General features: G+C 31.9%; 1 protein-coding gene across 4 annotated transcripts in view; it reads left to right on the top strand.

The window, feature by feature from the left end:
- Nucleotides 1-12627, top strand: part of LOC106074750 (myotubularin-related protein 13-like) — a 53989-nt gene that overhangs the window by 2794 nt on the left and 38568 nt on the right. For all 4 annotated transcript variants that reach the window (XM_056043943.1, XM_056043945.1, XM_056043946.1 and 1 more), the window contains exons 2-17: nucleotides 989-1074; nucleotides 1491-1745; nucleotides 2019-2121; nucleotides 2448-2564; nucleotides 3172-3304; nucleotides 5278-5386; nucleotides 7843-7956; nucleotides 8095-8172; nucleotides 8389-8502; nucleotides 9650-9778; nucleotides 9981-10079; nucleotides 10403-10554; nucleotides 11037-11199; nucleotides 11331-11480; nucleotides 12251-12319; nucleotides 12437-12571. In XM_056043943.1, the coding sequence (XP_055899918.1) occupies nucleotides 989-1074; nucleotides 1491-1745; nucleotides 2019-2121; nucleotides 2448-2564; nucleotides 3172-3304; nucleotides 5278-5386; nucleotides 7843-7956; nucleotides 8095-8172; nucleotides 8389-8502; nucleotides 9650-9778; nucleotides 9981-10079; nucleotides 10403-10554; nucleotides 11037-11199; nucleotides 11331-11480; nucleotides 12251-12319; nucleotides 12437-12571 (2006 nt within the window). The remainder of the gene's footprint in view (nucleotides 1-988; nucleotides 1075-1490; nucleotides 1746-2018; nucleotides 2122-2447; nucleotides 2565-3171; nucleotides 3305-5277; nucleotides 5387-7842; nucleotides 7957-8094; nucleotides 8173-8388; nucleotides 8503-9649; nucleotides 9779-9980; nucleotides 10080-10402; nucleotides 10555-11036; nucleotides 11200-11330; nucleotides 11481-12250; nucleotides 12320-12436; nucleotides 12572-12627) is intronic.

Here is a 12627-nt window from a genome sequence, read left to right as displayed (position 1 = left end):
TTTGACACTAATTAATTAATTAAAATAACTAAATATTGTCCTAAATTGTTTCAGATTCCCACTAATCTATAAATTAGCAAAAACTAAGCACCGCTTGAGATGTAAACAAAACAACAACGTGACTCAGAAGAAATTCAGAACAACCCCATTGAATTTGAATAAAAATATTCATTGAATCATCTAGATCTAGTCTACTGATCTAAACTGATAATCATCTAATCTAGATTAGATTTAGATCTAGATCTTTACCATATATCAGATTTATTTTAACTATAGTACTATAGGTAATGAAACATAATCTATCTTTATTGTTAAATGGATAATGAATTAATAGATGTTTTCAGTTTTTTCTAGGTCTAATCATTACAGTGTTATACAAATTAAAAAGCAAAAATGGCAGCTTTTTGTCTTAACCTGTTCGATACTTAGGCAACTTTACTCAATGTAGACTCTAAGAATCTGTTCAATCTCTAAATCTGGTTAACATTCGACTTTAAGGGGAAAATGCAAAATAGATCTAGATTCAGTCTATAGATCAAGTCTACGTTGAGTTAATTTCCTAAAGTAAAGTTTATTAAGAGTAGAGAGTCCAGTTGCTTAACTAGGCATATGTAATTGTGGGCCCATGTTCAGTATGATGGTGGACCCCCATCACTTGATAAAAAAAAATAACTAGAAATCATCTATGCATCAGTGCATTTTTAAAAAGGCATTCCTTTGTAGTTAACTACCTTCTAGAAATAGATTCCAATGGTATCATTACACTCAGCTTTGGGCACTAACGCTTAGTAGGCTGGGAAACGTTTAAAAAAAAGTGCAGACTTCATGGCAGCCACTGTTGTACTTTCAGCACTACCTTCAAAATGTTATTTTTAACAGTACAAGTCATTCTCTGACATATTACATTTGGGCAAAAAAAATTATGTAAATAATTTTACTTTGACATATATATCCATTGTTGTTATACATCTTCTTATTTACTCAACAGGCTGTGGAAACAGGTGCGGGAAAGTTCTGCAAAGATTTCCTGAAGTTAACTGGGATGATTGTCCATTTATGGAAGGCCTTCCATTGGTGTGTGATCTACATTTGTTCTCTCAAGCCTTTGTTTTAACTTACACTAAGATGCTCTGAATATTAGAAGCAAAGTTTTAAACTAAAAATCTGCTTAACTAATGATTCCTAGTTTGAATTCTTTGGTACACTAAGATTAAATCAGATTGACAAGTGTCTCTTCAGTCATCCAACTGGAGCTATTGAGCATGTAGAGTTTGTGGATTAAAGAAATGGCATTGTTTAAAGTGGTTTTTAAAGATAATTCAATTTTGTTAATTTTTTTAAACTTATATAAAGCCTTCATTGTTTTCTCTAATAAATGTTACTAAATATTGATATATTATTATTATTATTTGAAGGATCAAAAAATGATCTGTAAGAATATAATATTTTGGCCTGTACATTCACCTATCTTGTTGTTTTTTTCCCCCCAGTTCTGTCAACCAATGGGATGGTCATTATCAACCAAACGACAACCACCATCATTTTATGTGGCAGTTCTCACAGACATGGATGGCGAGCGCCACTACTGTGCAGTGTTTAAATTCCATGAGCTTATTGCCATAACTCCCAGCAAGCCAGATGATGAGGAGGACGAACAAGAAGGCACCATCATCCACCACTCTTCAATGTTTGCCCCAAAAGCTTTCATCCTTGTGTCCAGCCATGACTACTTTGAGGCATTCAGGGTATAGTAACAGATTTTTACATTTCTTGTTAAGGCTTTCTAGTGGTCCCATCTTTCAACAATCTTAATGTGGTTTACCTCATCCAAATAAACTTTTAAGTAGATATTGAGATGGCTTAGAACTTAACAAATAATGCCACAGAATATTGTTCCACACATTAGAATGCTAGGAAAAAAAATTGCTCATTAAGGAAATAATTTTGAAGAGCAAAGTCAATAACTATATTATGTTTGATTTTAGTGATGTTTAATTTGTGCTGTTATATCTTTTCAGAATTGTCTTGGCATTATCTACACAGTGCACTTAGAAAATTTGTCAGTAAAGATAGAAACTTTAGTTGGCAACATCTTAGGTTGCATCCAAGTTCCACCACCTGGTATTGTCAGATATTTTCCACTAGTTTGTTTTCTTGTGCTACTTTCAGATATTTTGAGCTAGAAATATTTAAAATAAACAAACAACTTGCAGATGCACTGTTTCTTTTCACACTCATGTTACTACACTCTTACTTTTGACTTTTAGTGAGAAATATGTTTTAAGTTGTTTGTTTTTTAAACTAATATCTCTTGATAAAAGAAAGAGTGAAAGACATTCTATGTAATACTGTATGATTCTGCATTGTATATTTACAATTTATGAATCTATTGGTAGATTTTTATTAATATATGTAATTTTTTAAAATGATTTTGTTAAAATTTTCAGGTGGCCCTCAAGTTAGGTTCTCCATAGGGGCAGGGGATAGACAGGCATTACAGCCTCCACTAAGCCCAACTTTGCCAGTTAGTAGTACATCTGTGGCAATGTTATTTGAACAACTTGGTAAGTTAAGTATCCTGTGCGTAAACTTTGATCATGTAACAATTTTTCTTTTCTATTTTTTATTAATCAAAATTTTGTATTTATTCAAAATAATGTGGAAGGTTGAAGTATTGAAATATAAATCATTTCTAGTATAGCTTTATATAGACAGCTTATGGCTGTGTATTTGCAGAAAACCAAATGTAAGATGTTTTATTACACTAGTATTTAGTTGTGTGGGCGATCATGGAGAAAAGGTTGTCCCAAAGAAAACCTGGCTGGACAATTGAAAAGAATGGACAGGCCTCTCTCTTGATATCCTGCTTAGAACAGCTGCTGATCTGGAAAAGTTTAGGGATTTGGTTACACGAACTGCCATAGCGCCCCTACAATGGAAGTCAAGGGACAGATGAGAGGATTTAGTTGTAATAGTAGCAATGTTATTGAAATTGTTAACTTGACATTCCAGCTTCAGTACTTGTCTGCGAACATTGCAAATGAGCAAATCAGTGCTGATGTCAATGTAAAAACTTCGTACAATAAAATGCTTTGAATAGGTCAGTTTAGTTTTGGTAGATAAAAGCCATTTTTTTTTAATCAATATTACTATAAATGTTCTGATTTGAAGGTGTCAACAACACATTGACTGTGTTCTCTGCTGCACTGACTGATCATAAGATTCTTTTCTACTCTGAGAGCTGCTCACGGCTATGTGAGGCCAGTCGGGCTTTGTTGACCCTTCATTACCCCCTTAAATATGTGTAAGTTCTTATACATCATATGTATATCCTTATTATTATTATGTATTTTTTCAACAATCAAGGCTTGAAAGCAATACAAAAAAAAAACTCTTAATGTTTTCTATAGAGAATAATAATAATAAATTTTAATGCTTTGTATACCTATATAACCAAAAAAAATAATTTTATATAGTCTTCTTATTTAGTGGATTAAGAATAAGGTTAAAGAAACATTTATTGATGCAATGTTGCAGTTTATAGATTGCTACTATCATGATACAAACAGGGTAGCTCTATATTTGGATGAATGATTCTTTGCATATATTTGTTTTTAAAACTTGTAAAGGAAAAATATTACTTTTTTTTAACACTCAAAAGAGTCCCTAATGATTTCCTGTTATTCATATTTCTGATGAAAGATTTCCTGATTTCTAACATGAATAATCCTCTTATATGGGCTTGTCTATCAGCTAAATTCTATCTATCTACCTATATAAAAACATAAAGAGAGAGAGGTGGGGGGTATATCTCTTAGAATGCTTTAATTGCTCCATAATGGGCATATGATGGCAGGACTACCTTACAAATAACCATCTTCTTCTAAAGGCTGGTGAGGACAAAATAGAAGCACTACTTAGCATTTGACAGCTGCACTAGGGGGACAATCACGTCTTTTCGGGCAAGCTAAATGGTAGACAGTGTAACAGAGGTGCACCCAGCGCAATAAATATAAACTCTGGTGCCATTTTGCCTTAACTGGCATAGAGGAAAGTAGCTGGTAGTAGATGACCTTTGAAAGAGACAGTTCTTCTAGAGGACAGGCGCAGAAGTATATATATATATACTAGACATATGTTACCCGCGACCCGCAGGTCTTTATTTGCGCATTACTGTCGATATAATCACAATTAAACGAAATAATAATGTAATAAGTAAAGCGAATGTGTCAATGTAAAAATAGTGTGAATGAAGCTATCAAATAAAAATAGCTAATAGGCTTAAATCCATTTTTCCAAATTAAAACATTTTCTTGTAGGCCTACATATATTTGATTAAAATTTGAGATGAGTAGACTTAATTTTGTATGTTCATGTGTTAAAGTATAAAGTAGATCTTGAGGTACACATATATCTAAATCTACACTAATCTAGAGTTAAAAATTGGCTTTTATAGAGTTAATTCTGTGTTGCGCATGCGTGACCTTTTTTCATGAATGAATATAGGCCTATCTCAACAGGGCTACGCAACTTTAGCGAACAGCGAACGAATGTATTAAAAATGCTTCAGAAAAACAAATTTGAATGTTAAATTGATTAAAATATCAAATGAATGGACAATAATTAGTATGTTTATGTGTTAAAGCACAAAACTATCTTTGCGAAAAGAAGTTTTATCATCTTAGAGTTCAATTAGAGTTTTAGACCTAGACCTAGGAATAGACTCAGTAGAGAGATGTGTTAATGTGTAACCAATTGGTAATGTCTAATGAAAGAATGTTTGCCAGGAAATCTGTAGTCACAGATATCGGGAACTAATTTATGTAAAAAATGCTTTTGAAACACAAAATTGAAGGTTAATTTTATTATATAATGAAATCAATGGATCTTCTTTTGTATTTTCATGTGTCAAAGTAAAAAACTATGTGCGCAAAGTGTATTTCTTAAAATTAGATCTAGGTCTAAATCCTTTCTATCTTTTCTCATGTCAACATTGTTAACCATGGCCTAGATCCATGAAATACTATAGCTGTAATAGAGTCTGACAACTTTATTTTTTTTTGAGGGTCTTAAGTTTATTTTATGGCTACAATACATACACTACGGTCTAAGTTAGTACCCAAGGAACATTCCTGCCTAGTTTTATCAAGATTGGTCAAGCGGTTTTGATGTCTATAAGTAACATACATACATACATACATACACCTCACATTCTACTTTATAATATAGATATATATATGTATGACTGTACATAATCATTATGTTCTTTTATTTCAGATATGTTTTCATCCCAGTTCTCCCCACAGCATTTCTTGATGTCCTCAATTCCCCAACTCCATTCATTGCAGGGGTGCACTCAACATTGAAGAATGATATAGCAGACCTTGTAAGTGTTACATTGCTTGGCTTCAAAATGATTTAGCTGATCTGATTGAAAGTAACATTTGTTGCCAACTTATGATAGAAGTGTTGTTCATGACACATTTTTAATAGGTTTGCTGTTCCGTTTTGTTTTGTATGTGGTTTTAGTTTTTTTCTAAATAATTTGAGAAATGACCTAGACTAATATGTCTTATCATGCCTAGAATGGCCATTTTTTTTTGCAAGGATACATTTTTAAGATCTACATATCCATTTTTTCTGAAATGTTTCAATAGTAGTTTTCAGATTTATGCTCTAATAAGGCATATAAAAATGCCAGGTGTCTTTGATTTAGCTTCCTTTGACATATTGATATATTGTAAACAATATCAGTTTCTTTTGAAATTCTTCATTAAGGAAACTGAATAGGCTGACTGTTTCCTGGTGTTAAGTCTGTTATTTTTTTTTTTTTATGAACCAATCCTTTAAATATGTTTCATATTCTAATGAATTGTTAACAGTCACTACAAGTTAAGTGAAATTTGCAATTGTGCATGTCAACTAAAAAGTTCTGTCACCTATGGGAAAATAAAATTGTTCCAGAGAAGGTGTTTTTCAGTTTAGCCAAATAGCAAACAATCATTGAGACAGACATAAAGGAAGTTTAAAGCCTATGAAGTGGGCCAAAGTTTAATATTTTGTTCCTTATGTTGTATTGTGGTTGGAAGTTACATTTATCTAATCATTAAGTCAGCAATGTACAGTGATGATAGTCATTGTTTAAAAAAAGCAAACAAACCCAGACCTGCAGAGATCTAAGTCCTAGTTTCAACAGAAAGTTATGCTGTTACAAACACATTTAGATAAAGAGTCATTTAAATCATCATTTGATCTCCAAGGGTATTAATTTATAAAGATGCTAATGCTGCCTAATTTAAAAACAACATTCCCTGTTATGATTGAACCCTGATTACAATTTAAAATAATAAACATATCTTAAAAGCAAACATGGTAGCCCTTATAACATATTAATGATATTATGTTGTTACAAAGCTTACTCACTCTCTTTCTCTCTGTATGGTAAAAAGTTTGAACATGTTTTTTCTCCCATTTCCCATTCTTGGATCAAGTTAAAACTTTGCACAGTTATTCATCGAACCTGACAAGATTTGAATCAATTTAAAAAAATTAAACAATTAGTTAATTAATTGTTGTTTATTAATTATTTTGTTTGATTTTGAAATAAATGCTTCTTAATGAAACATGGGGATATATATGAATTTAGTTCCCGTATTACATTTTGACATTATTTTCCCACTTTCTGTTCTTGGATCAAGTTAAATTTTGCATACTGGTAATTATTTGTCAATTACACGAATGAATCCAAAAATTAACCAGTTAGTTAATCGTGTAGTACTAATTAATTAATTTTGTTTTATATAACAGAAAGGGAGCTAAACCCTGTAATTTTCAAATAAATGGTAGTTATTTCTTCTTAGATAAGCTTTGGTTTAAAAAAATATTCTTTTTCTATTGCTTGTTTCATTTATTCTTACCGTTTCCTTTTATACAATCTCTTTGATTGCAATCTAAGACAATGAAAAGGTCAGACTTGGTAAGTGTTGGTACACAGCACATCAGTAGGCAGCTTTCTTTGTAAAGGCAAACAGTTGTGTGTGTAATAGTGGCGATTCCAGGCATGCTGCTTTGTTCTATTTGAAGCATATTTAGTTATACTATAAGATGATGTTATACAATTCTTTATTTGTTTCAGTCTTGTATCCCCTGAATCTTATTATCTTTTTCATAAAGCACATTGACCTAAGATATTTCGGATGCTTCTGGAAATTGCAATAGTGTGTAGAGCTCTATTTTATTAAGAGAAAGCTGCATTTCTATTTCATTTTCCTTATGTTCTTAGATTATTTTATACACTTGGTGTTGAATTAATATACTTTCAAAGTGTATTGTGTATATTATTTGGAAACTTGATCTGAAGAAAGCAGAAAAATTGTAATGTTTTTTTTCTACTTGGAATCAATAACTAAGTGTAGTCATTAAGTAGACTTGCAAAAAAACACACAACATGGTGGTATCTAGGTGAATAATTATCTTGAACTAGCTTCTTTAGAAACTTGCACTAAATTTAAAAGCAAATCATTAAAAATAGAGTGTCGGGATATTAGCACAAAATATTAGACCAAACTATTGAAATTTAACATTGACTAGTTCCATTCATGTTGTTCTGTTAGATTTGTTTCCATTTCATTTGCCATTGTTGTTTTTAAAGTGGCCCCCCTCACTTATTTGTTGACCCAAACTCTGCTAAATAAAGCAAGAAGACCTATTAGTAGTAAATGATTGAATAGATTTATTATTGTGAATACATTCCATGTGTGTTATATTTATGATACCAGCTTTTTTTTTAATACTGTTGTAGAAAGGTGTTGAAATGTATTTTTTTTAACATTTTGTTTTCAGTTAGATGTTATAGTTGTTGATCTCGATGGTGGCAGCGTTAAGATTCCTGAATGCGTGAAAGTACATTCTATCCCAGAGGATATATTGATAGGAGCCAAGCAAGCTTTAACCATGGTGAGGTTACTGCAGTTACTACACTTGGATATTTTATTATTGGTTTAGTTTAGGGCAGTGGTGTATATTTTGAGTATATCCCATTCCATTCATGTTATTATTATTTTTATTATCATACTTGTTCTTTTTAATTTCTAGATTTTGAATCCTGATTTACTATGTGCAGACTATGCATTTACACCATCACCCAAGAAAACATCACCCATTGTGCACAGGGTAAATATTACTTGATTATCGTAAAAAGTAATGGAAATCTAGAAAGGGAGGGTGGACATATAGGTTTTATTACAGATATCATCAATATGTCTTGTTTAAACTTTACACGGATTATAAAGCAAATCACTTTAGACAAGCTAATAAGATTTCTTGAACCAAAAATTGCCATTCCTTTAAACATCAAGATTTGTGTTTTCTCATCACCATATTCTTCAGGACAAAGAACTTCGTGCTGTATTCATCAGAATGTTTGCTGAACTTTTTTCTGGTTATCGCTCTAGTCTAACTGTTGTTCGTATTCATCCAACTCCATTTATTACATTTCACAAGGTAGGAAATTTAGTGTTTGTATTTTTTTTCCACAAATTTACCAATGACATAGTTTACCAGTAGAAAAAAAATATTTTTTTACATTTAGACTCACTATTTCATGATAATTATATTAAATAATATTGGAAAACTGAATATGACTTTAGTTCATATTTTAAGTCCTCAATACTGAAAAATGTTAGCATTTTAGAAAGATTTAAGAATTATAAATTAACATAAGAAACAAGAAATATGTTTTGATTTTCTAAAGTTGTTTGTTTATGTTTTAGTTATTCTCTTTACTTAGAAAGATGAGGGTAGTTTTTCATATCAGAAATCAGAGCTTTTGGGTTAAACACACAAAAAAATATATAAAAGATTATAAAAAATCAACATACTGAAAGATTATTAAATCCTAAAATATAGAAAAATCACAAAACTATATAATTTAACATAATAGTTTAACATTCTAAAGATAGTGGATCAAATACCATGTAGCAAGTTACTCTCTCTAAGTGTACTGCCACAAGGCTAGTGAAGTTACTCCCTAGGAGTAACACTGCACTGCAAGTGTTAAAAAACTTAAAAATTGTGTCTGATCTCTCAAAAAAAAATCTAATTGTTTAAAGGAGCTGCAAGAGGTTTGGGCTTCATATCTGAAGGAATGTCCAAAAACATTTAAGTCAAAGGGCTGTCAAGATTTATTCCAGCAGTTATAAAGAGTTCACCAACCTTATCATGAATGATGGACAAACCATCATAAGTTATACATATTATAATTCTATTGAGATTTTCCAGACATACTGAATGTCCATTTCACAAAATAAGTTTTTGAGATTGTGCTAGAAACTGACGATAAATAGAAAATTACTCATAACTAGCTAAATACAAGTGGATGTATCAAATGGTCAACACACCTTACCATAGATGTATGTGAAGGTCATCTGTTTCTGTGGCCCATGGTTAACGATGGTATCATGTGGCCAGCACAACGACTAATCCCATTACTTTTCCCCAGCTAATGTCAGGTACCCTAAAGATCCTGAAATTGAATATCCCAGGATATGAACCCATGACTCTATTTTAGAAGCTAAGTGCTTTACCACTCAGCTACCCCTCCTACATAGATTATATGAGTTTTAAAATTGTTTTGTTGGTCTCTTTACAGTCACACTTTCTTGGTCAGCGAGGAATGGTGGAGGAGGAGTTTTTAGGTAAAGTCATCAATGGTATGGCCTTCAATGCCTTTGTCTCAGAGAGAGGCCCTCCATACAGAGTTTGTGATATATTTGATGAGGCAAGTCTACGTGTTCATAATTTTCTTATTAGCATGTTAAGATTCATAAAGAAACATTGCAAAACTAAGTGTTTTAATGATGAGATTTTAATTTGAAGTGTACTAAAGAGACATTTTAAGTTTTTTTTGTTTTTTTTATATACACTTATATCACATTACAGTATGTTTGGAGTATATGATATTCATATGAATGTTGTTGCAGGTGGTGGCCACTATACAAGATCAGTTACTTGAAGAACAAAATGATCCTCACAAAGTCATGGAGAATATTAAAGAACTTGCACAACATCTCTACATCAATGTAAGGCTTGAATTTCATTGAGCGGAGAGTTTGTTTTAGACATCTTTGTGAGCATGTTGGAATGGTTAAAATAGAAAAAAAAAAGGCATGAAAAAGTCCTCTTGTGAGATGAGTGAACTGAACTTCACTATTTGATTCACCTAGAGTTTAGTGAATCTTCTACTGTGTCTTAAATGATAAATGTTCTTATTTACAACATGCTAATTATGTAAACTCCTTTTGATGTAGAAAAGAAAGTAGTAATAATAAATTATTTAAGCTCATTCTATAACATAGACATTGTACTTACTTCTGCTCTGTATATTATAAACTTGTTGATACAGGAATGTTCCAACCAGCAACCCTACATCCCTAAAGTGCCAAAGCCTGCTGAAGGGGCTTATGCCAGAATACACCAGCTTCCGTTCCCACATTTGGATAGCAAGCTGATACAAGACATCATTGACGAGGGTCTGTACAACAACCATGGCAAAAAGTAAGTCCTTTGATTCATTTACTAATACTAAGAGCTGCCAACTACTGATTCAACAAAGCTGGTGTGAAAACTTGCATGATTGCTAACACTTTTTTTACAACTTTGTCATTTGACTGAAAAACTTTTAAATATTTCATTGAAAAATGAAATGTGTGAAATTAAAAGTTTTAAATTAATGTGATTTCCCAAGATGAAAATAATTAATTTCATACAATTTACTATTCCAAGTTCTTGGAAGATAAGCAATAAAATATAAAAAAAAAAATTGGTTTTGCAAATTTCAACTTTGTTAAGAAAGTAGGAGATTTAAAAATACTTCCCTTGTACATAATGCTTTTTTAAGTGGGTGAAATATTTAGTGCCAAAATGAAACCCTATGTTTTCTAATGTCTGTTCTTTCTGTTTTGCCTAACTTATTAATGATTTGATATCTTACAAATTGGAACAGTGGTTCATAGCACCATTTTTGTGTTTTTCTTTAGGCTGGGTAGTGTCAGACCTAATACAATGCGTATAGTACCCATGGGGGTATCAACCAGTACCTGGGGACAGCAAAGGACACTAGAGAATAATGCCAGGAGGTTAGAGGTGCTGAAAAACTGTGTTAATTTCATATTTGACAACAAAATCTCAGATGCCAAAATTGTGAGTACTGATATTCTATGCTTTTTGAAATATTAACAAATATTTTTAAGTAAAATGTATTTATGTAAATTAAAAAAATGTATATCAACCTTAAAAGTTTGAAAAATGATTTTGATTTTACATCTTTTCAGATTTTTCCAGCTGTTCTAAGAGCCTTAAAGTCAAAGGTTGCCAGATTAGCCTTGGTCCATGAGTTAGCAGATCATGTCCGCAGTAATAGGGCAATGTTAGAACATCAACAGTTTGACTTAGTCGTTAAGCTGCTCAATTGTGCCCTCTCTGTGAGTTGATGATGTATTGTATTCTGGTTACTTTTACCTTATTAGTGAATAGTTTGTAGAATGTCACTAGAGATTGATAAAATCATGAATGATAATGTTAAAAGTCATACTAGGGTAACCAGACAATTTAAAATCCTTCACTAAACAGAATAAATCTCAATCAATCACCCCACTGAAGGCACCCTCACTAAACTGTGAATCTTATCCTCTTTGAATGTCCCATTTGAATTCACCCTAGGCACACCCTACTACCACTACAGCCCAACATAACCAACACTGTATGGAAGTGTTGAACAACAGAAAAAACAACAGCACACTTTTTTTTTTGGCACAGTCTGTATAAGAGCTTACAGCACAGCTGGCTAGAATAAGAAAAAAAATCATTCACTTGAGTAGTTATCAGTTTTTGATTTCTGTTCATTAAAGAATATGATAAGAATACATTTCCCTGTTTGTGTAAAGGCATGATGGTTTCTGGTCTGGATGACTCTGTCATGGCTGTATTTACTATTTTTTTTACTAAAGTTTTGTATTCAATGCAATTTTTACATTTGATTTAAAGTTACGTGCATTGTGGCTATACAGTAGAGATCTTGGCTGCTGAACCTTTTGAACAAATATGATTTTGAGTGTTTATTTCTCCCAAGATTTAATGATGTAAAACTCATTTGGGTTTTTGAATGGCTCCAACTCTTCCATGTTTATTCTTTCTGTGTATTTAATAAGTTCTTATAGATCTTTATACTATTATGTTCTTTTTTTCCCCACAGAATGAGTCAAGCTTAGATGAAAATGGAGTTGCAGCTGCCATATTGCCCTTAGCCACAGCTTTCTGTCGAGTAATCTTTTTTTTATTTCTGCTTTATTCCCTTGAAAAGAATAAACTGAAAAATTTTTAGTTTTAACATCTTTCTATATTATAGCATTTTAAAATGAGTCTTTGACTCTTCTTTCAGAAATTATGCACTGGTGTGATTCAGTTTGCCTACACTTTGATACAAGAGCATGCAGTGTGGAGCAGCCTCCAGTTCTGGGAGCAATCATTTTATCAGGATGTGCAGCTTCAGATACGTCTGCTTTATCTGCCCAGAGTATGGAATAGTGCCACTTCAAATAATATCTGTTGTTTAATAATATATATTAATTA

This window comes from Biomphalaria glabrata, chromosome 10 (assembly GCF_947242115.1).
Source record: "Biomphalaria glabrata chromosome 10, xgBioGlab47.1, whole genome shotgun sequence".
Taxonomy (NCBI): Eukaryota; Metazoa; Mollusca; class Gastropoda; family Planorbidae; genus Biomphalaria; species Biomphalaria glabrata.
Note: the sequence above shows the minus strand (reverse complement) of the source record. Positions and strands in the feature narration are given on the sequence as shown.